This window comes from Sciurus vulgaris (genome assembly GCF_902686455.1).
Source record: "Sciurus vulgaris genome assembly, chromosome: 7".
Taxonomy (NCBI): domain Eukaryota; kingdom Metazoa; phylum Chordata; class Mammalia; order Rodentia; family Sciuridae; genus Sciurus; species Sciurus vulgaris.
This window is the reverse complement of record NC_136467.1, coordinates 46,194,578-46,218,178: the sequence shown is the minus strand read 5'-3', so window position 1 is coordinate 46,218,178 and position 23,601 is coordinate 46,194,578. Positions and strand designations below refer to the sequence as shown.

The following is a 23,601-nucleotide window of genomic DNA, read 5'->3' as shown; positions in this document are numbered from 1 at the left end:
CAGAACATACACTGGGTATCCCACACAGCAGCACCTTCCTTTTTCACATGTCCATCTCTTCATGTTTCTCATTAGAATCTAAGTGAATAAAAAGGAAGCTCACCATATTCATTGTATATTAACTGAGAGCAAGGAAGAAAATTAAGCAATTTTTTCCCAATTCCCCAGATCCAGATAGTGCAACACACCATCATGTGGGAAGCTACTGAGTTCACTAAACCATCTATACCTACTTGCTTATTGTAGTGTCTACCTAAACAGGGATTTCTAATCTTTTTCATGTCGTGGACTCTCTCCTCCCCCTTTGAGAATCTGATTCAAGTTTTAGAGCCTCATTCCTGAAAAATGCACATACACTTACATCTTCGGAGGCTTTGTCCATGGACTTTGAGGTTATAGTCATCTATCTGACACCAGACCAGAAATTTCTTGTGTTTATATGTTCTTTGGGGTACACTCTAGAGTGTACTGCTTACCTTCATACATGTACACATACTTCCTGCATATATGAATGACACACTCTCTGTGGGAATGATTAAATGAAACAGTGTGTGTGAAGACATGTCATAAAGGGTAAATGTGAGAATGTCGATATTATTATTTGAATTTGGCCATTTAAAATTCAACACTAAACCTGTTGGGTGATGTTACAGCAGATAATCCATTATATGGAAAGTACTCTAAAATGTGACCTTTCCATTATCATAATCTAAAATGCCTTTTTATTCTTGTTTCAGTCAAATGATGCATTTTAAAAAGGATTGCATATCTACTCTCTGCAGGACAGATCCTGTTGGGTGCATACTATGTATAAAGCACTTTGCATTATGTGGAATAAAAAGCCAAAACATTTTCCCACTGTTCTCTGAGGATCTTGCTCCTAGAAATACCTCCAAAGAAGATCTTGTCAAAAGTAATTAAATTCAGACCTGAATTAATAATTTTATTAATTACATTTTAAGCAAGCCAATTACTTGTTTGTTTAACTGATTTCTTATTATAAAGTGATTATAGACCATTAGTGTTCATTATATACCAAATTAGATTTCACATCTCCTTCAGCATATAATGGAAAGAATGCCAGTGAACACTAGGACTGGTTACAAAGGATGCCTATTACAAGTCTTTTGGGGATATTTTTGGGGAAGGTGGTTACAGGGGCTTGAACTCAGGGGCACTCAACCACGGAGCCACATCTCCAGTCCTATTTTGTGTTTTATTTAGAGACAGGGTCTCACGGACTTGCTTAGCACCTCGCTTTTGCTGAGGTTGGGTTTGAATTCACGATCCTCTTGCCTTAGCCTCCTGAGTGACTGGGATTATAGGCAGGTACCACTGCCCCCAGCCTATTACAAGTCTTTGGAAGCAGGTAACTACTGAAGAATAATTGATGAGCTTACTGGTGCCTTTAGCCATAATATGTAGTGCAAATATGGAAGGCCCTCAAGAGTGTTGTCTAAATGAAATTCTTAGAGTTGGAAAGAAAATCATCATGAAAGGGATAACTTTGTCCTGGCATATGGTTTTTGTGTAGTGAGACTTCTGCTGAGAATTTGGAGATAGGAGCGGGGGGTGGGGGGATGAGGACTGGAAATTAAAGAAACAGACTTCTGTCTGAGGGAAGAGAAAAGAGAGATTCAACATTTATTTCCCAGTGTGAAAAATAGCATCTTAGCTCAGTAGAATCAAGTTGGAACTAGTGCATTCATGAAAAATCTAAAGAAATCCAAAGACAGGTTTCTGGTCAGTCAATACACATGCATCTATTGAATGCCTGAGAGAGTGGGTGCCAACTATCATGCCATCTATGGAGTGCACTCAGAAGGAAAAAGAACAAAAGTCATATTCTTACTCATTTATTAGATACTTATTATATATCATGAGCTGGAGTCAAAGATGAATAGGTTTAATTATTTTTCTATAAAAGGGAAAACATAACTTACATATTGTTTTCCAGCCAGTCAATTTTGGATTTTAAAGTTGTCTCAATTTATCTCCTGAAAATATGTTTCAACTAGTCTCCTAAATTGGATATTTTGGTGTTTTCAACGTATACCTATTATAAATAATATGGGGAAGCAACAACTAACTGAAAGTCAATTAACAAGAAATGAGAAAATCTATTTCCAGAAAAATGACAAAAATATTTAAATTCTGGCTTCATTAACTGTTGCAAAATGACCCCATTCTACTGGCACCAGGAACTGGGGATATTCTTTTTTTGACCAAATGATGGTGATGACCAACTTACATTTTTAATTTTGTAAAGTTAATTTATTTCTGACAAATTATTTTGATCTAAATCACTAATAGGGAGAGATAGGTTGCAAATAATTGCAATAATACCTAATAAGCATACTCATTAATGTTTGTACTAGATTCTAACAGAACAAAAAGGAGGAAGACAAGGAAGGCTTCAGAGGTGACAACTGAACTGGGCTTGAAAGAGTAGGCATTGCCATCTAAGCTCAGGGAGGAAGGCAAAAACCAATGTTCTAAAACATCTTTTCTTCATATGTATTTCTTTATATCACAGGACTCCAGGCTGGTGAATACTAATTTCTTCTAAAAATCTAAGTTCCCTCTCTGCCATGATCATTTAGCTTCATCGTTTTTATGCTCCACTTGGTAGAATATAAAACCAGGCTGATGAATGTGGGTTGGGGATGGAGGGCTTAGCAAAGTGCTACTTTCAGTCACATGAAAATTTGGAATTAGGATCAGTTGATTCAAAGCAGGTTGGCCAAAGTTTCATCACTGGTAACCTCAAAGCAATGGTCATATCCTCTGTGGGCTTTATTTTTTTCCACATTTTTATTGGTGTATTATAGTTATACATAATGATGGCATTTGTTATTTCATATTTGTCCATGCACACAACAAATGCAATACTATAATTTGGCCATTATCACTCCCAGTACTTCCCTTTTCTGCCCTCCTCCCACTTCTTGGTCCCTTTCCTCTACTGATCTCCCTTTGATTTTCAAGAGGTCCACCCCACCTTTCTTTTCCTTTTTCCTCTTTAGCTTCCATATTTGAGAGAAAACAGGATCCTTGACCTTCTGAGTTTGACTGATTTTGTTTAACATGATGGTCTTTAGTTCCATCCATTTTTCCCCTCTGCAGGTTTGATTTAAGGCTTATCTCCCCTCCTGTCTTGTTCTGGAAACAAGTGCTTCATGAACTCACAGATTTTCTTCTTTGAAGTTTCTTCTTTGAAAGCAATTGTTAAACATCTTTTTTGAATTCTCATGGAGTGGTGGATGTAGCTTCTCACTAGCAAGAATCTCACTAGCAAGTTCACACTGAGATATAAAGGAGGTCATACTGGCTCAAAAATATGCTGTATCTCAGAAAGACATGTAGATGACAGCAATCAAGACTCTAAATTTATCAGGTTCTAGCAGCTGGGGTGCTGAGTCTTGTTTAATTCAATGAAGACCTCTGAAGCTAAGCAGAGATCTCAAATGGTGAAAAGTGACTAGTTATGGCCACTTTGGTCAGATATTTACCTCTTTTCTGTCACTTCCCCACCCTGCTATGTATCTCATTTTCCAGACTCCTGTTGTCTTGTTTCCCTGATAATCTTGACCAAACAGGAGGCATCCATAGATCTTAACCCAAGAGACAGAGAGAAGCCAGATTATTTCTCCTCTTCACTGCTACATTTCCTTCATGATTATAGCCCCTGATGGATGACTGCTTCCCTCCATTGTAGATCCAGCTCATACTCTTGTCCTCATTAGTAGTCTTGGTATATTCGATTCCCCAGATAATTGTGTCCCCCTGTCCCCCCCGGCTTCTGAATTGCCATCGGACTGCACCACTCCTTTGTGACTTTTCAACTCTACTGTCACCTGTTAACCAATTCCCCGTGTTCAGTTCCTTGATTTCTTAGATAGAGTGGTTTCTGTTTTCCTGGCTGATATACCACTTGTGATAAAGATAATGGCTATAAGAAAATGATGAGGAATTCTCACTTCAAATGAATCCCATCAGTATGAGGCCTGCTCCTCAGGTTTCTATCTAGGAATCTTAGTATCACTTAACCATCAGAATTACAGAAAAAGGGAGGTTTTCCTGGCCTTCTTTCAGGTGTGGGGCCGATGAGTAGCTAAACCTAAGGTCTGAAGACAGTTTCTAACGTGTGCTAAGGAGCCACCAAATGAACTCTGCTCCGTAGAGTGGTAATTTGCATTTGGTCTTGGATTTTCATCACAGGAGAAAAAGTATAATCGCATTGCTAAAGGGATTTTTTTTTTCTGCTTCTAGCTTTTTATAGAAATAACATGGGCAAAAATATAATGTAACATATATTTGCAGGGTGAGAGAGGGTTGGTTGTCTCATTTTTCCCTTACTCTCTTTACCCTAAAGTAGAATAAAACATTCATTTTAGAGAGTATTCAAGATTTATTTTAAACAGAATATCGTGTAGAGTTAATCAATAGATAAAAACTCTGGAGAAGTCTTTGCTCCTGTCTGGATGTGCTAAAGCTCTTATTTAAAGAATGAGCTGTGTACGTGAGCCAAGAATGCTTTTTTGGTTTGGCAGTTTTTATCTGATCTTTGGAAGAGGTTAAAAGCCCAGCTATACAATGTGGAAATTTTGAAACTTCCCCTTTAATGTAATCATCATTGTGTGAAGGAGACCAGAAAAAAGAAAGCAATCTATCCTATAATTTTTTTAAAGCAGCAAAAATAAATTCATGATCTTGTTAAAATTCATTATGCTTATCTACCTTTTAATCATGGTTTTGACATACTATATGGTTTTTATCTTGTGTTTAAAGAAATTCTGTATATTGATTTATAATAGTGACAAAAGTCACTTTCAGATTTTCAGGGACTGATTAATCTCTCTGAGATCCTTTGTTTTTCTCCCTCTCTGTTCTTTGCTCATTTATATTAGCACCTGCTCTAGAGGTTAGAAACAAGAAGATAAGGTGACTGAGGGTGAAATTCTAATCAGTCATGTTTGTCACCAGCTAGAACAGTTGAAGGCCAGCTTGGGAGAAGGAAGTTAAACTTATTTGAGGAAATATAACAATATAATTATTAATGATTTTGCTTTAGTCCTAGAATCCTTTGTCCCATTCCTGAAGAGGATTACAAAAAGGTTGTAGTCACTACAGAGAAGTCTTTTTATTATTCACAGAGAAGTCTGAGAGTGTCCCTTAATTGTTCTATTAATCAGAAAAAGTCAGTTCTTGATGTGTTGGAATGCCAACCAACAGGCTTTATCATAATGGTCAACCAACCAACCCTAGACCCTCTCTCCCCTCCAAAGTGAATAAACCAAACTCCAGTGGAGTTGAGTAGCTGAGGTGTGTGTTCTTCTTCATGACAGTAGTGGTCTGAAAGCAATTACAAGACAGCAATACAGCTTGGACTCATGTGGGTTTCCCCCAAGATGGTTGGTGTATTTTGAACATATTAAAGTTGAAAAAAACTGTCCTATTTTTGGTGAGTTTGCTTTTGCAAATATAGTGATGAAATTTTTCTAATGACAGCTTATAATTAGGTATCTCACAGTTAAGGTGAACACAAGATTATTCACTAAAAATAGAATCTGTATTCAACTTTGCAGACAGAAGTGCCACTTTTAGTTAGTAGGACTTAGCAGGGACTGTGTCCTGTTGCAGGCAATTTTAAGATGAAAATCATGTTTATATTCTGAACAAAAGTTTTGGGACTGTCCCATTATCTCTTAATAGTTACTCACTTTTCAAGAAATATTCACTGAGTGCCTTCCAAGTGAAGGATGAAATGGTGCAGCTGAGTCAAAAATAAATACAGTAGTTTCCTCTTTATCTGTGGGAGATACATTTTAAGGATCCCCAGTGGATATCCTTCCAGGGCATGCCCCAGTGACCTATCTTCCTAACTTCCTCCCTGTAGGCCCCACCTGTTAAAGGTTCCACCACCTCCTAATACCCCCTAAGACTTGGACCAACATATGGACATTTGGAGGGCATTTCTAATCCAAATTACTGAAATTTCTATCTTTTGTTTTTGTCCGTCAACATTCATTTGTGGGAATGACTTGAACTTTGTCCTTCTGTGGGACAGAGAATAATAATATTATTTTGAGATACAAATTGGTTCCACACTCTGGGTCCCTCTTTCCTCATTATGATAGTTGGGTTAATGGAGTAAAAGGAAATGGACAGAAGATCAGATATAAAGTCAGTTCTGGAAAAGGAGTAAAATCTTCAAATCCTGCTTACCCATGGAAACGGAGATGATGATTTCATCTAGAACTGAAATACTCTAAGGTTCCAGTGAGGATGGAAAGGAGGCAGTAGGTCCCCCTTCTTAAAGGTTCAGCCACCTCCTGCAGGCTGAGGACCAAGTCTCTAACATTGAGGCTTATGAGGTGGCACTTATTATCTAAACTATAGTACAAGAGTAGATGTTTTCCAAGAAGAGTAGAAGATTGGCTGGGAGAGCTTTTAAAGGCAGAGGGCAGAGGAATGAAACCCAACAAATGTGGCATATGGGGAAAGGAAGGAAACGCTGATTCCTTCATGAAGCAGAATCTGGGAGCAGAACTGCGAGCCGCTCTTCAGCAGTTATGTCCAACCTTCTTTTGAGGGGAGTAGCAAGAATATAGTAAGTGTTAATTGTGCATAAGTCATATCCCCATCTTTAGAAACTAAGAGGGGATGTCTTGGTGGAAAACGAGTCAGTGGACTCTTAGTCAAAATTATTCTATTCATTTTTCTTTGAAAGTGATCAGGTTTAAGTCAGTGTAAGTGATTGTCAAATATATAATCTTATTTTGAAGCAACACTGGCTCTTTCAGAAGAGTTATTTCAGTAACACTTCCTAGTTTTTAAAATTGATTTTGTTGGTTTCCAAAGCTATTCTGGGATGGACATAAAATTGCCCTTCAATCTAAAAGAAGTTCTTATCTGCTTTCAGTTACTGTCTTATTTTCACTGGATTATTTGAATATACCAATGATATAATTGATAATAGTATTCTGGCCAATGCATCATCACTCATGCAATTTGATCCCTATTTCTTTTCTGCTGCAATAGTAAACAAAATAAAACAAAACGCAATACCTCTGTTCTTCATTTAGAAAAATAAGTGAAAAATATTCAATTAGTTCATCAGACAGGTGCGAAGAAAAAGAACTGGTTATTTATGTCTTTGCATGTCAGAAAGCCAAACTCTGACCTTAAAATATGAGTAGTAGCATGTGTTCGATGCAGTCCAATTGAAGGAAGGCATCCAAAAAAGCCTAGGGTAGTTGGAAACAGCAAGCAAAATAATAGCAAATGTGTTGCCATAACAGAAAAATCTGGAAGCATCCCAAGGTAGAGGAGAGATGATTCTTTCACACAATGTGAGAGCTGGAAGTAGGAGATGGAACTCATGAATTGAAGGCATAAATATGGCAAAGGTCTAAGGACTTTTATATACACTGATTGAATATCCTTTATCTGAAATGCTTGGGACCAGAACTGGCTAGGATTTTGTTGAATTTGGAATATTTGCAAAATATTCTATAGACACATAATAAAATATCTTGGGTTGGTCCCCATATCTAAACTCTGAATTAATTTATGTATCTTATAGACATTACACAAATAATCTGATGATAATTTTATAAAAAATTTCAATAATTTTGTGCATGGAGCAAAGTTCCATGGTGTGGAATTTTCCACTTGTGATGTCATGTTGGCACTCAAAATATTTTAGATTTTGGAGCATTTCCAATATTGGATTTTTGGATTATGAATGATTAACTAGTATTATGGTTAGGCACTTTAATTCTCTGGGAAGTAGATATGATTATTCCCATTTTATGGATCAGAATATTAATGTTTTAATGGCTTGTAACTTGGGGGTAGTAGTCTCTTGTCCATTGATAAGTAATTCTTGGTGTGTGTTCTTATGTTTCTTACTTGAATATCCATGACAGATATCACTCAATGTGCTAGCTGTTATGACTGGGCTAATTGCACCTTTTATTTTACATATGAAGAAAATAAGATGTAAAGATTTTAAGAGCTTGTTCCAAATCACACAGGGAGTTAATAACAGAGCTAAGTTTGGAACCCAATTGTCTTGATTCTTAGTGAAATTGGCTTCCCATTGGCGCAACTGCACCTATATTTTTCCCCTTCTACGCTGTATTACATGTAGAAAAGACTGGAGGGAATTTATACATGTATTTATGTGTGCATGTGTGTAAAAATGTATTTACACAATATATATATATGTGTATGTATATATACATGTGTATAAATATATATTTTGTGGGTGTGCACACACACACATACACACACACACAAACATATTTTTTGGATTGAACCCAGGGGCCCTTAACCACTGAGTCACATCCTCAACCCCTTTTATATATTTTATTTAGAAACAGTTGCTTAGGGCCTCAATAAGTTGCTGAGGCTGACTTTGAACTTGATATCTTCCTGCTTCAGCCTCCTGAGCCTCTGGGAGTATAGGCATGAGCCACTGCATGGGGCTACACTTAAATATTTTTAATGGGGACATTTAAAATGTATATATTGTTGCACCTTCAGGAAAAGACTCTGTAAATTACAAAGTTATCATTTGGCCAAAGAAGGATGGAAAAGGAATACAACTTGCAGTGAAACACACTTAGGGTTTATTTACACTGAGCTTAAGGTGCTAACTTAAATGGCAGAGTGGTTGGTAAAGAGGTTTTGTGCAAGTAAGGAAGAAATTTAGTCTGCTTTTCCTTCTGCTGCCAACCAAACAGATTCCTGGATTACAATAAGCCAAATCTGTCTCTTCCATGAAGGGAAATCCTAGCACTGTGCCTTGCTCAAGAAAGTGGCATCCCACGAGGGCTCCCATCCTTGTTCTAGGAGGTGATTGATTCCAGGTTATGTATTTCAGTTTTCCACTGAGAATTCCAAGTGTTGGAAAGTCAGAAGCTAAGTTCTCAAAGATTCTGGGAATGGGGATTATTCACTTGTTTCTCCTAGGAGAGTTAAACAACAAAACAAAACAAAACAAAACAAATCAAAGGAAAACTCTGAGGTGCCAGTTATTATGGAAAATGCTATTTGAAAGGCAGCACATTTTATGGCCCTGTTTGTAGACTTGTGAATTAATATGTGCTCATAGCCTGCGGTCAAAATGAACCAGTATGTGGAAAAATTTTTTATTTTTTATTTTTATATTTTTTACAGCTATACATCTATTACTGTTTTCTAACATTTCATGGTAATTTGCATTCACTGGGGAATTAAATGGATCTGTGACACAAATTTAAGTTAATTCATTCAGTAAGTAACAACATGTTTTAAGGGGATTCAAAATGATCATAATAATGGCAAGCCAACAATTTTTTTGGCAGTTAACATAAAAATGAAAGTGAAAACCCTGGGTATGGGTGGGGTGGAGGAAATGAAGGTGCTTTTCAGAGGTCGTGTCCTATCCAAGAACACTTTATACATTTATATGACACGTGGAAAAACTAGGAGTTCTGTGCAGACTGTGCAAGTGACAATCATGTTAAAATTTACCAGAAAAAAAAAAAAATTTGAGAAATGACTTTAAAAGCAACTAGGGGGAGAAAAGAGCAAATGAAAATTGCTGAATAAAAAAATGGGATGATTAGAGATTCCCCTAATAAAGAATTGTGTTTAAAAATCCAGTGTGAATCTGTTTCTAAAAGGTTTAAATGTATAGCTTATTGCTTAGAGATGTATTTGTAAAAAAATGAATCTATTTGAAAGTAGTCAAAATTGTCAAGTTGTACCTAAACTTTTAAGATAGAACAACAACAACACCACCAAAAGAAAAATACAGAAAAAAGTACATATGATTGTAATGACTGGCAAATTAATTCATTAATTTAGTAGTTCTGGAATTTCCACCTACATACAATTTAAAAATTGTGCTTCTCCATGTTAGTTTGCATAGGAATAGCATAAGGAATTAGTTAAATGTGGATGTACAAAGTTCTCCTCACAAATTTGATTTGCTAAATTTGGGTGAAGACCTGGAATCTTCATTTTAAATTAACTTTGAACTTGTGGTGACACAAGCCTGTAATTCCATTGGCTCGGAAGCCTGAGGCAGGAATATTGTGAGTTCAAAGCTAGCTTCAGTAATTTGGTGAGGCCCTAACCAACTTAGAGACCTTGTCTCAAAGAAAGAAGGAAAAGGGCTTGGGATGGGCTCTGTGATTAAGCACCTCTGAGTTCAATCTGGTACAAAAAGGAAAAGGAAAAAAAAAAAAAAAAAAAAGACTTAGAAGAGATTCTGCTGTAGCCCACACCTCGAGAAAGATAGCAGTAGACCCCTTTCTAATAGTGGATCCTGAATTTGTACTTTTATTTTAGAGTGGCTAGCTGGGCACACCTACACTGTGCTGTCAAACATCATTCTTTATTATTAAGCATAAAATCTTATCACAGCCCTGTGTCTGAGAACACAGGAAAGGTAGAAAAAAACAGTTTCTAACTTTTGGAAAATCTCCTACTTTTCTAATATCTGAGTTGGGCTAAATGCTGTCTAGACTCCCACGTAGTTCTAATACTTTAAATGCATATCCAATACCTGGCAAACATTTCTTGAAAATTATGACTCATGCCTTGGCTAGTGTGAATGGAATGAGTCTGGAAAAAAACAGAAATCAGCCTTTGGATCATTAAATCAGAGTTTTAAGAAGATTCCCTATGCCACCCACACATTTCAAGCACTACCTAGGGAACTAGAATGGCTACTAGAGATATAAACTCTATGCCTAAATGAAGAAATATTTATCTTGCTAACTTTTCTTAAAATTCAAAATAACTGTCTACATATCATTATCAAAAATTAGATGTATTGGCTGCCAAGTTTCCATTTCTGTAGAAATGGCTGTTGATTAATATAAATAAAAAACAGACAGAATAAATTTTAATAAATGTGTCACCAAGACAGCAAACACAACTAAAGCTGTATGTGTTACAAATAGTTGGATCCAGAAGGTTCCCATTGAACTAACTCTTTGTTAAGTGAAAAACTAATTCTTTTGCTTGATAATATCAAGTGTGATTTTTAAAAATTTCTGAGGCAGAGACTGTGAGATTTAGTCATATAAAACAAGAGTAAATTATTTAAACAGAAACACTGAAAAACCCTATATGGGAGGAATCACGACTTACTTTTCTCTTCCTCCTCCTTCTCCTCTTCCTCCTTCTTTTACACAGGGTTATACCTGGTACCTTAATGAAATATGTAGTTAATCAAAAAACCTGTTGAAAGTTAACTCAAGTCACAAATACAAGTTTGCTTTAACATATAAAAGAAAAACTGCCGATTAAGTTATTTGCAAATAGTTGTAGCAAAGTCTCTGAATATACACCCGTCTCATTCATTCATGGACTCATTCACCAAACGTTCATTGTGGGGTTACTGTTAAAAGGCTGGGGACTTCAGGGAAACTGAGGCAGTGTGAAGTTTCCCTTTTATGCCTCCTTTCTTGCAATCAAGTCAGAAAGATTTCAGACATGTCACTCAGAGTAACAGGCTTGAGTTTATTAGAAGGGATGTCGAAAATGAAAGAGAGAAGAGGGATGGCAAGTCCCTCCTGCCCTCTAGTTTTATTGGGAGTTCAGGCAAGTTTCTAGAGTCACACCCACGTTGACCTCTTCACTTTTGACTGATAGCAGGATGACATCAGACTTTCAAGTCCTGGCTGCCATGACCACTCTAGGTGGGTCACTTTGGCCCATGCTGACCAATTCTAATAAGAACCTGTTCTTACAGAGTTTATGGTTACGGGGGATTATCCTTATCTCCCTGTGTTCCAGGATCTTGTCTGTGTAAGGGTCACAAAAGTCCCCCTTGCTCCCTGCAGAGTAACTTGCTTTCTTCTAGTCATGGCCATTTCTGGGCCTGCATTTCTCCTGCAGATAACAGATAGTTTGCTGAGGAATGTAACATATCTTGTCGACTTAAGCCAGGCAGGGCTGCAGGCAATTGCTTTTTAAAAATGAAAGAATGGGAGTTGAATACAGTAGGCCCATTGTATAGAATTATTCCTGTAACTTCTTGTTCCCACGACTCACATCTGTCTGTTCCCGATCACTACCCATGTGCTAGGTACTGCTGAAGCACTGGAAATGAACAACGTTGGTAGTAGTAGAGGGCAAAGAAAGTCTCTGTTCTCCTGGGGCTTAAACACTAAGAGGTGAGACAGATGATAAACAAACAAGGAAGCAAATATATAATGTAGTGATGCTAAGTAGAAAATAAAATAGGGTAAGGGAAAAGGGTTGTGGGGAATTCTATACTGATTTCTCAAAGAAAGCACTCTGATAAGGGAACAGTTGAAAGACCTGAATGAGGTAAGGAATCCTTACAGAGCACGGGTGTCCTCTGAAACTGAGGCAGCCAGGAGACCCCCCTCTTCACCTTGATTCTTACAATCACAGACCATTAAGATTTCAGACACATCCTTCAGAGTAACAGACATGAATTTATTAGAAGTGATAGAAAAGGGGAAAAAAGAGACAGTGGGTTCTCTCAGAGAGGAGAGGGACAGCATGCCCTCCAGTTTTATTGGGAGTCCCAGGGCAGTTTCTAGAGTCCCACCCAAATCCACCTTCTGACTTTGATTATAGCATAGGAACTAGATGGACCAATTCAAGGAGATGGCGTGGTGCTCACAGAGGAAACAGTCTCCCTGTTTTTGCCTCAATTTCCTGCCCCCTTAAATCTGTTTATTACCCTTTGAATAGCCCTCAGCAAGCTTGTTTTTTTTTTTTTTTTGTATTTGTTCTTTTTAGTTATACATAACAGTAAGATTCTTTTTGACATAATTATAAAAGCATGGAATGATTTATTCTATTCTAATTCATTCCTCACTACTTCCTTTTCTGCGCATGAGCCTCCCTCCCTGTTCCCTTCCCTCTACTCTGCTGATCTGCTATTTACTTACAGTTTTTTTTTTTTTTTTTTTAAATGAGTGTCTTGTGGATGTACATGATCTGAGGGTCTTGTTTCAGTTGCCAAGATGAATGGGGGCTGCGATAGTTTTGATGGTAGGGAAGGTCCAGACCACCTGGTAGGGTGTGATCTGATCTTGAAACAATGGTTTTTTCCTCAAGAGGATGAGTAACTGTAGCTGGGGGAGACTTTGACACACCAGGCCCTCATTTTCCAGGTGCTTATATGTCAGGTAAGGCTCCCTGTGGTTTTTGGTGACCCTTCCTTTCTTTTCCCTGCTCACCCATTCCTGTTTGGACTAGCTACCTAACAAAATGAGCTATACTACATTGGACATAGAGTTTCAGGTGGCAAGAACTGCAACCAAAATGTCTGAACAAAGTACAACATAAAATTATATAACCTAGGCTTTTTTTCAAAAGTGCTGAAGGCTCTCCTGTGACCCAAGTTCTCTTTTTCTACTAAGTTTCTCTGAATACCCCAAATCTATGGGACCTCCCTCTCCTCTGAACTTGTACAGCAGAATTTAACTTGTAATATAATAAAACAAAATGATGTTTTGTTTTGTTTTAGGGATGGGATGAGGTTAGTGTGATCTCTTTGGATTGCAAACTTAAGAACATGCATTAGACTTTATGCCCTTTCTGACACTAATCCCTGCTTCTACCCTGCATGTCCTGGTGTTGAACCTATCTAGGACTCTTAATAAAGGTATCTGATTAGCCAAAGGCTATGTATGTAAAATCATTTGCAATGTAAAGTTTTTAATGGGAAATGTTTCCTTGTCAAGAATTTTCTAGGTGTTTTATAAAATTGCTATTAGGATCTAATTTCTGTTTGCAATCAACCCTAGACATATAAGCTTAGTTAAAGGAGAAAAATATAAAACAGGAGGAGATATATTAAAAGACTTTATTCACAATAGAGAAATCTTACAAATATAACTTTTAAAAATTATGTGTCAATCTATTATGCTTCCCATAACATTAGAGATTTATATAAAGTTGAATACGACAGAATGGATTTATGTACAAATCAAAAACAATGTAAAAAGTGGGTAATACACATGAAAAAATCATGATAAAGAAGTCATTGACTTCTGTAAATTGGCATACAACTTATATGTGTAATATTGAGTGCACAAAATATATCAAAACATACTGCATAAACACGAAATTAAGTGTTATTTTAATTGTTCATCTTTTAGGGATGTGAATACATATATAAATTCAACTGCACAGTTTTGTTGGAAATGAATGAAAGACAGTGTCTACCTAGCAACTTCAGTTATTTAAAATAACACAAAGTATAACTTTAATTAAATTACATTACTATAGTATTAATCTCTTGTATACATTTTTGGTGCTTTGGAACTTCTGTTAAAAAATCCAAGTTCTAGAAATGAAAAAACTTTTCTTGCCATTGGCAGAGCAACATGGAGTACAGCTTCTTGTCTACTTAAACAAGGACACAAAAGGTACAGTGTAGTGTGTACACACAACTCAATTTTAATATCCTCTCTGCTGCAGGACTATGTATCAGCTCTGTGTGTTCCTTCGAATAAAACTGAAATGAAAAGATAATTATTTAAATTATTGGTCCAAGGACAGTGATGTGAACGTTATAATCAAAATACATATGGCCTAATTTTGGCAGTGATTTTTAATATTTTACCTTAAAGTTTTTGGAAAAAAGAACTTTTGTTATCCACTCATTTCAATAAGTAAGTTGAAGACATGGGAAGTTATTTTGGGTCACAGAGGCAGGCACATTTACATGGTGATAATGATGTGCTGAAGGATCTTTTTCATTCACTAATTTCTAATTTGTTCTCTGATGTACACTAATGTGCAATATTGAAAAAAAATAAAAGGTGGTTCTGTGAGACAAAGGAAATCTTTGGAAACACTTTCAAAAGCTGAAATAGCTAAAACTATTGTCTATTGAGAGCTAAGAAAATAATTCTTAAAATACTAGGTTGGAGTTATATGAAATTGCTGATATTAGAGTGTTTTAAACTATAAATGCAGCAATGTCACATGCTTCAGCCTAATCCGAGGGGTTGCACTGATCTATCTGACCATTCTAAGCTGAAAATTTAGGTGGTCAAAGTCTTTGTACCTTACTTGTTGGTACAATCACCACATCGGCCTGTTTACAGTGCTGATACAAGAAAACACAAGATGTCATCAAATCTGTTCTTGGGAAAACCATTTGTGTTTCAACACTTATTGTTTAGAAGAATTACATAATTATTTTAATCTGCTGCAGATCAAATTTGGGGAATTGGGAGTGTCCATTTCTATTTGTTGCTTCTAAGTTGGAATCTTTACATAGAATTTAACTGTTGAAGATACACTATATTCTTATTTGACTAAGAGTTTATTAAATTTTCCTTAATGGACAGTGAATAGACAAATTGGCAAAGCTGCTTTCACCAAGTCAATCCTACTTTTATAAACTGAAATGAAGTAATTTATTACATTTGAGAAAGGGCCCTTTTCATGTCTGAAAAATCAGCTGAATGGAATGTTTTCTTCTTAAGAGAAAAATTTAAAAGTGAAATGCAAACAAATGAACTAATAGCTATATGAAATTCTTACCCTTTCTTTCAAAGCCCAATTTATTTATATATTCAGTTAAAAGCAAAAGCTAGAACATTAATAGTTAAACTGTTTCCCTTGAAAAAAGTGTAACTTATTAATAGCAGAGCTCTGAAAAACTTGAGAGCTCACCTTCCTATGTGGTATGGAATGGAAGAAATTAAGCAATAGAAGATCCAGAGAGATGACACAGGACATTAAAAGTAAAAGTAAAGAATAAATTCATAAATCAGGAAACACTAATATAATTAACCAACAAAAATATATTGCAGTTCCAATGAAATGAGGTCAACATGAGATGATTCTCCTGGGATGACTTTTTAATTTGACTTACAATGTGAATGAGTATTTTAGAAGACATTCTATCAAATAATGATAGACCCGCATAAGTCACAGTTATAAGATCTGTCTCTGGTGGATAGACAAACCAGATTAACATGAAATTGAAAAGGAAAAAGCTTTTGTAATACTTAATTTATTATTATGGCTTTTTGCAACATGGCAAAACATTACAGCTTAAAGCAGATATCATCTCCTCATAGAGGAGGAAAAAGTTTTGCAGTCAAATCAAATTGTAATTAAGAGGTCATTGGTATACCATTCTATTTAATGAAAAATCACAATTTTATGAACTCCAGAGATAAGAGGTTACTTAAGGAAAAAGAAAAAAAAAACCCTTTGCAAACAAAACATGTAGACCTACTGGCTAGATAATAAAGGAATAAGAAATTTAGGTCCATATATACCTATAATAATAAACATAAAAGACTGCAAAACAATTTTAGAACTTAGAATAATCACAGACTTATTGATAAAAGTTTATCATGTGCCTGATTACCAGAAAAGAAATGATTAAGGTATGCAGTGAAAGGAAAGAAGCAGAGTAAAATATAAAATATATTTTTATTTCTCTTTGACTTCAACTTCCTTTTTATCTTCACGGAGTATAGGGAGAAGATGCGCCTCAGTATTAAAGATCCAGTGTTCCAGTGGAAGAAGATCATCCTCAGAAAAAATTAAGTACAAATATCTGGAGAGAAAAACATGAGTATATGAGCCCCAAGAGACCATATCAAGCTGTGAAACCACAAAATCACAGTGAAAAACACTAAGTGTCTCAACTCATCTTATGAAAAATCATGGACAGGTCAAGCCTATCAGAACCGTGAAGGATATCCTCAAAATGGGGAGTAATTTATTCTGTCCTTCACTGTTAGTCTTTGAAAACCACACAAAGCAGTCTCAAGTCATCAAACTTCAGAATTACTGGAAACACACATGCAAGCAATTATTGTTGTGTGTGGAATGACATTTTAAATCAGTTGTACTTGGTATTATTTGAATGTATCCACTAAAGACATTTACAAAGGAGTTCTATCAGGTACCTCAGTTGTATTGTTTTAGAATAATTTTCACTTACTTTAGTGTTTCTGCCAGGAAAAAACTCTGCTGCACATCATCATAAGTTTCATAAATGAAATAAACATCCCTTAGGCCTGAATAGCCTCCCTTTACTCTGCAGTGATTTTCCAGGGCCTGAATTACAAAGAGAAGGGGAAAATTCAGTAAATTGATTGCCAATAAATTTTATTATTCAATTGTCACATTTTGATAAAGCAAAGATTCAGATTGAAATAAAGCTTCTTGACAGTTTTAGGGAAAAAAATTAACGACCATTCTACAGAAACACAAATAAAATATGAAAAGTCAAATAACATATGAATTTAATTAGAAACACTTTCGTATTTAGTTTTAGAATAATTTTTCACTCATTTTCAACATTTTTTCCTATGGTCTAGGATAGGATTTGACAAACTAAAGACCACAGGATAACTCTAGACTACCGTTATTTTTGTTGATAAAATTTTACTGAAACAGCCATACTCATTGGTTTACATACTCTCTGTTGCTGTTTTTGTACTACAATGGCAGATTTGCGCAGTGGCAACAGGGATTGTATGGTCTCAAACCTAGTACTGTCGAGGCCTTACAAAAAGTTTGCTGATTCCTGGTTCAGAGAATTATTAACGTCAACTGGGATTATAAACCACTAGTTGAGAAAGTGCACTGGACCCAAAACAGCTGCTACTATAATCACATTTTATTATTTAAAAAAATGATGATAGGGTGCTAATTAATGATTATGATGAGAAAGTCAGAAGAAGAAAATGGAAGGCCATGGGAAAAATGTGGCTGGTAACTATTTCTAAAATATATTCCCCTTGCCAGTTTTATGGATGTGTGATTGACAAATACAAGTTGCATATATTTAAGATGTACAATGTGATATTTTGATGTATCTACACATTGTGAAATGACCACCACAATCTACTTAATCAACATGTCTATCACACATCACACAATTTCTTATTTTTGTGTGTGTGTGGTGGTGAGAACACCTGAAATCTATTGATACATTATTGTTATAGTTACCATGCTATACATTGGCTCTCTATAACTTATTCACCTTATAAGAAAATTTTGTACCATTTGACCATATGATCCAATATCCCCCTTTCTCCTCTACCATTTGGTTCTTTGTAAATTCTGCTGTGCTTTCTGCTTCTATGAGTTCTTTTTTTTTTTTAGATTCTACATAGAAGTGATATCATAAAATATTTGTCTTTTTGTGACTAGCTTATTCTGTTTAGCATAATATCTCCCAGGTTCATCCATGTTGCTGCAAATGGCAGGATTTCCTTTCTTTTCTTTTTTTTAAGGACTGGATAATTCCATTATGCATGTATACCACATTTTATTTATTCATCTGTTGAGGGACACTTAGGCTGTTTCAATATGTTGGCTTTTGTGAATCAGGTAATAAGCATGAGATTGTAGATATCTCTGATTTCATTTCTTTTGGATATATAACCAGAAGAAGATTCCTGGATCTTACAGAAGTTTTATTTTTAATTTTTTGAGGAAACTTCATACTGTGTTTCATGATGGTCATACCAATTTTCTCCACATTCTTGACAACACTAGTTATTTTTATTTTTTTGATAGTAGCCATTAATAGGAATAAGGTGATATCTTATTATGATTTTGATTTATATTTCCCTGATCATTAGGGATATTGAACATCTTTTCATGTATCTGTTGGCTATTTGTATGTCTGCTTTGGACAAATGTCTATTCAGTCATTTGACCATTTTTAATTGAATTATTTTTTTTGTTATTGAGTTGTGTGAATTCCTTATATATTCTGGATATTATATCCTTGTCAAACACAGTAAAGTCTCACTTAATGATGGGAATATGTTCTGAGAACTGCATTGTCATATGAATATCAAGAGTGTTCTTATATGAACTGACAGCTATAAGCTTATATGACCATCATCGTACATATAGTCTACCCTTGATGCAAATTTGGCACATGGCTGCATATAGCTGAAAATATTTTCTTTTTCTGTAGGTCACATTTCACTTAGTTGACTGTCCCCTTTGCCGTATGGAAACCTTTTAATCTGCTGTGATCCCACGTTTTGTTTTGTTTTTGTTGCCTTTGCCATTGATATCAAATTAAAAAAAATTATCATCAAGACTGATGTCAAGGAGCTTTCTCCTCACTGTTTTCTTCTAGGAGTTTTATGGCTTTGGATCTTATGTTTAAATTTCAATTCATTTTGAATCATGTTTTGTGCTGTTTGCATTTTGAAATGACACTGCTGGCTTTCCTAGGTACCCAAGAATATTTCCCTTTAGGCAAGTTATTTTCTGCTCACCACATCCTAATTCTATTAATTATATGGTAAAACAAAAATTCTCATTGGACAAAAATTGCCTTCTAAAATCTGGTTTTAGGCTGTGTATATAAATAACAAAGTTTAAAACTAAAACTTTATAATGAAATCAAGAAAAAATAAAGTTACTGTTAGTATCCCACATCCTTTTTCTTTTTTATCTTTCAGTTTCCTTGAATGACTCATGACCCTCTTTCCCCCAACTCCTCTCTCTTTTACATGTATTTCTAGGCACTATTTTTTTTTTAAAGCATAGATCAAGTCTGCCATATTAGTTAGGAAAAAACCTTTGTTGGCTAGAAAAACGCTTTTGGAAGAAAATAAGGCTCTAAGAATATGGATCCAGAAAAGAGGAAAAGAGGAAAAAGAAGACACAGAGCAGCCCTTGCTACTTCATGAGCAGGGACGCTGCACCAGGAGCTCAGCTTCTGTCTTTAGACACTGACGATGAGGATATGGATTTTCTACATCTTGGTTGCAGAGAAGAAAGAATGTGAGGACATGAGGAGAAGCATTTAATTACTAGGTTAAAGAAAATCTAACCAGCAGGTTACATGAATAAAGAAATAAAATTTCTCATGATTTGGTACTTTTAAAACCTCCCAGAAAAAGGAACAATCAACTTAAGAAGATGCTTCAATTAAACTCTAAGATTCAGATAATAACACAAATGAGAGACAAGACTGAAGGTGGAAACCCTCAGATCCTTGTAATTTTTTCCATTCTTCCCCCCCCCTTTTTTTTTTTTTTTTGAGAAAAGGGATTTTTAATAAAAAGCCAAATATCAGATACATGGAATAGGCCAAAAATTATTTGTAAAGGAAAAAAAAATCAGGATTTAAAAGAAATTCACAAGCTTATTACAGACTACAATGAAACCCCATTTCAAGATATTCCTTTAAAACTATTTCAACCATAAAGACTTTTCTTGGTTGTTCTCTTGAATTTCTTTGGTGATGAGCTAATGAGAGAGCCAGGCATGACAAACAGCCTCCTTCTTGCCTACTGATATTTCTGTAACTTCCTTCATTTGTGAAGAAAAATTGTTGATTTGCGGGGGTGGACAATGTCTAGTTGTCTTTCTTTCCCACACACCCTGCTCATTCTTTTACTCCCAGAGTCCTCACAGAAGTCACAGTTGACTCTGGCAGTGGTGGGGGGAGAGCAAATCTCCAGCTCTACATTTCCTAACTGTGGCCTCAGAGATTCCCTGATTTGGTAGTGAATATCTTCTTAGCATGGAATTGTAGCAAGAAAAAGACAAGATGAAGAAATGCCAGTGACAAAGGCATCTCAGTAGCCTAGTAATTTTCATTTTTTGAGGTTTTTAAATAAATTAAAAATAATTTTTAAAAAGGGGAAATGCAAAAGAGGCATTCTTAACTTTGAAGAAATGAAATACCTTTGTGTTAAAAGTCTGAATTTTAAGACTTTAGTAACATAAAGCTGGGAACCAGTAGCTTTCCCGGGCCTTCAACATAAGCCCAATTTAACCCATATCGCAACAGGGGAAGTAGTCCTGTGTCTGCAGCAGTGTGACCAGATCATGGGCTCGCTGGTCTACTGCTGGGACTGCGGCTTTTGGCACCGGCATCACCTGAATTTTGTGTAAATGCTTATATTATGGGTGACCATATGTGGCTTGGATGTGCTAATAACAGAGAAGGGGACAGAGGAAGGTGGTTGAATCTCTAAACAAAAGAAAAAGCTGACCCCAAGTTACCATATTTTGGGTTTGGTGGGGCAGGATAACAAGCAGCATGAATTAAATCCTAAATCAGAAACTATTATTATGAAGGCAGAAAAACTTTCTCTCATAGACTAGATTAGATGAATGGCTAATCTACAGAGATTTTCAAGAATGAATTTCAGGGAACATGCTGCTAAGGCTGTCTGTTAGAGTTTGGTTTGAACTTAGGCGTAGAAAACAGAGAACCCAACTGCATGAATATATCAAAGAGACTTTGGAAATAGGGACTGAGTCTGGGGAGGTAGAAGCAGGAAGAGAAAAGTGAAATCACTCTCAGAGTCAGAATGTCTATGAGGAAAGGGTTAGGTTCAGGCAACTAAAGAAAAACATCTGAAAAAAAAAAAAAAAAAGAAAGAAAGAAAAGAAAATGAAAAAAAGAAAAAGCTTTATTTAGGTTTTATCTACTACTGTGGTCCGGCAGACATGACTTTGTAATCCATATGAATGTGCATGTATAATTAATTCCTGATAAAGCTCGTCTGTAAGTTGTCAGATGTTTAATTGCAAGAAATTTAATATAGTTCATTATGACATTGAGAAAAAGCAAAAGAAATATCATTTGGAAGTTATTTCTGCTAGGTGGGTTCACAAAAGCTTGGACACCAGTGATTAGTGGATTGCTGTTCACTGTGGAGGAAGTCTCCAGGGTTGTCCTGCTGTATTACATACTTTTTCATATCTTACTTGACATTATTATCAAGAAATTTAAGACATGCAAATCACGTTTATGAAGTGTGTCAGTGACAGAAGGCTGGGAAAAGAGAATTTTGGAAGATAGAAGAATGGCTCTTCACAAACTGAAAGAAGGCTGAACCCAAATAGGTACAGAGCATAAGATGTGACTCAATGGTGGCTAGAGTAGATAACACTGTGTGACCACCATTTCAGTGTTGGCCAAGTTTTATAAATGGACTAAAAGAACAATTGACTTTAGGCTGAGGGACATTTTTGCTCAGTTTGAAAGATCACAGTTGGAAACCAGAACATAGAGGATGGATAAGGAAGTCAAGAGATGGCAGAATGTGCTGTCTTCTGATAATGAAGAAACTGGGATGTAGAAGAGAGTGAGTCCACCTCTCTACCCTAACACATAGTTCAGAACAGTATAAATTCTGGGTTTCAGAAGGAGCAAATTTTTAACACCTCCCATCATTCAAAAACGGAATAAATTAACAGGTAGTACATTCTCCTTTGCTGCAAACTCCTTGAGTTGACAAGAAATAGTTATCTGGCAAAGACACAACAAGGAGTTATCTTTGAATAGAAGCATGAACTAGGTGACTCCCTATGTTTGAATAGGTTCTCTTAAAAAGAGAAGATGAGACAGGATGGAAGCAGGAATTTTATTGAGGAGGTGATATCAGGGAGTGAGTAGAGAGAGTGAAACAGGAACAAGATCAGAGCAAACGAAATATGTGGAGTAGGGGCTCACTCCTGCTGGAAAAATCATCTGAGGAACCAATATTGCAGATTTTTTTTTTTTTTTTTTTTTTTTTTGCAGTGCATCATGTAATTATTCTTTAAAGAAAGAAGCCCAGAACAATTATCCATCAACTTTAAAACCTTACTGGTTGAGGGCTGCTTCTGGGGCTAACACTCCTATCTATCCCAGACCATGGCCAGCTACCTAGAAAACAACTCTTCCACTTCTTGGTTTCCAGCTGTGGTCTTTCAGGGTCAGGCAGTCAGACTGAGTCTAGGTCATAAGTAGCTGAGAAGCACTGGGAGCTGCCAGGACACAGGGGCACTGTCTGCAGGGGTGCTGCTGAAACAGGAGACCAAAGGGATGTGTCACAGGAAAAAGCAAGTGCTGCCACTATCATACCTCAAGTTCCAGCAGGAGTCACCAGAGGTGAAAACAGGGGGAACCTTGTGTTATGACACAGGGAAACATTTGTATCATCTGTTATGTTAAAGAGATGATGAGAGATAAAAATCATAACACACAAACCAACCTTTTTCCTACAAACAAGTCCCTTGAAGAATCAAGTTAACCAAAGCTTCCTGCCCACCTAGCAACAGAGATCTATTTACTCCCATTTCAATCACTTCCCTGTTAGACATTTCCCACATTTTAACATCAGTAAAACTGGTTGTAATTTGGTAGTGTTGTTCTTTCTTTTAAAAACAAATTATTTTTTTGTAGTTGTAAATGGACAGAACGCCTTTGTTTATTTTTATGTGATGCTAAGGATGGAACCCAATGCCCCACACATGCCAGGCAAGTGCTTTGCCAGTCCCATGTTGTTCTTTCTTAATGGCATATAAAATAATGAGACTGTTTTACAAATTGCCATGTGTTAGATTTGATGAAGTATGTTATTGATATTTTCAATTTAAACTTAAAAGTGTGACTTAAACTCATAGTTCAGTTGGAGGTCAATTCAAGACCAAATAATTCCCTATCACGGAAGCTTAGATGAACCTCAACATTAACATCTTTTTTTTTTTCAGAGAAAAAAATAAAACAGGAATTTAAAGAAATTGGAATTACTATGGAATGAACACAATTAGAGAACTTTGCATTTTTTACTTAAAATGTTATTACTTGAAATGACTGATGAT

The 23,601-nt window shown here is 36.0% G+C and overlaps 1 protein-coding gene across 3 annotated transcripts in view; it reads right to left on the bottom strand.

Moving 5' to 3' along the window:
* Window positions 1-13,836: 13,836 nt before the first annotated feature.
* Window positions 13,837-23,601, bottom strand: part of MAN1A1 (mannosidase alpha class 1A member 1) — a 162,733-nt gene continuing 152,968 nt past the window's right edge. For all 3 annotated transcript variants that reach the window (XM_079148053.1, XM_079148054.1, XM_079148055.1), the window contains exons 12-13: window positions 16,964-17,079; window positions 13,837-16,573 (exon numbers count right to left, since the gene is read on the bottom strand). In XM_079148053.1, coding sequence (XP_079004179.1) covers window positions 16,447-16,573; window positions 16,964-17,079 — 243 coding nt within the window. In that variant the 3' untranslated portion in view covers window positions 13,837-16,446. The remainder of the gene's footprint in view (window positions 16,574-16,963; window positions 17,080-23,601) is intronic.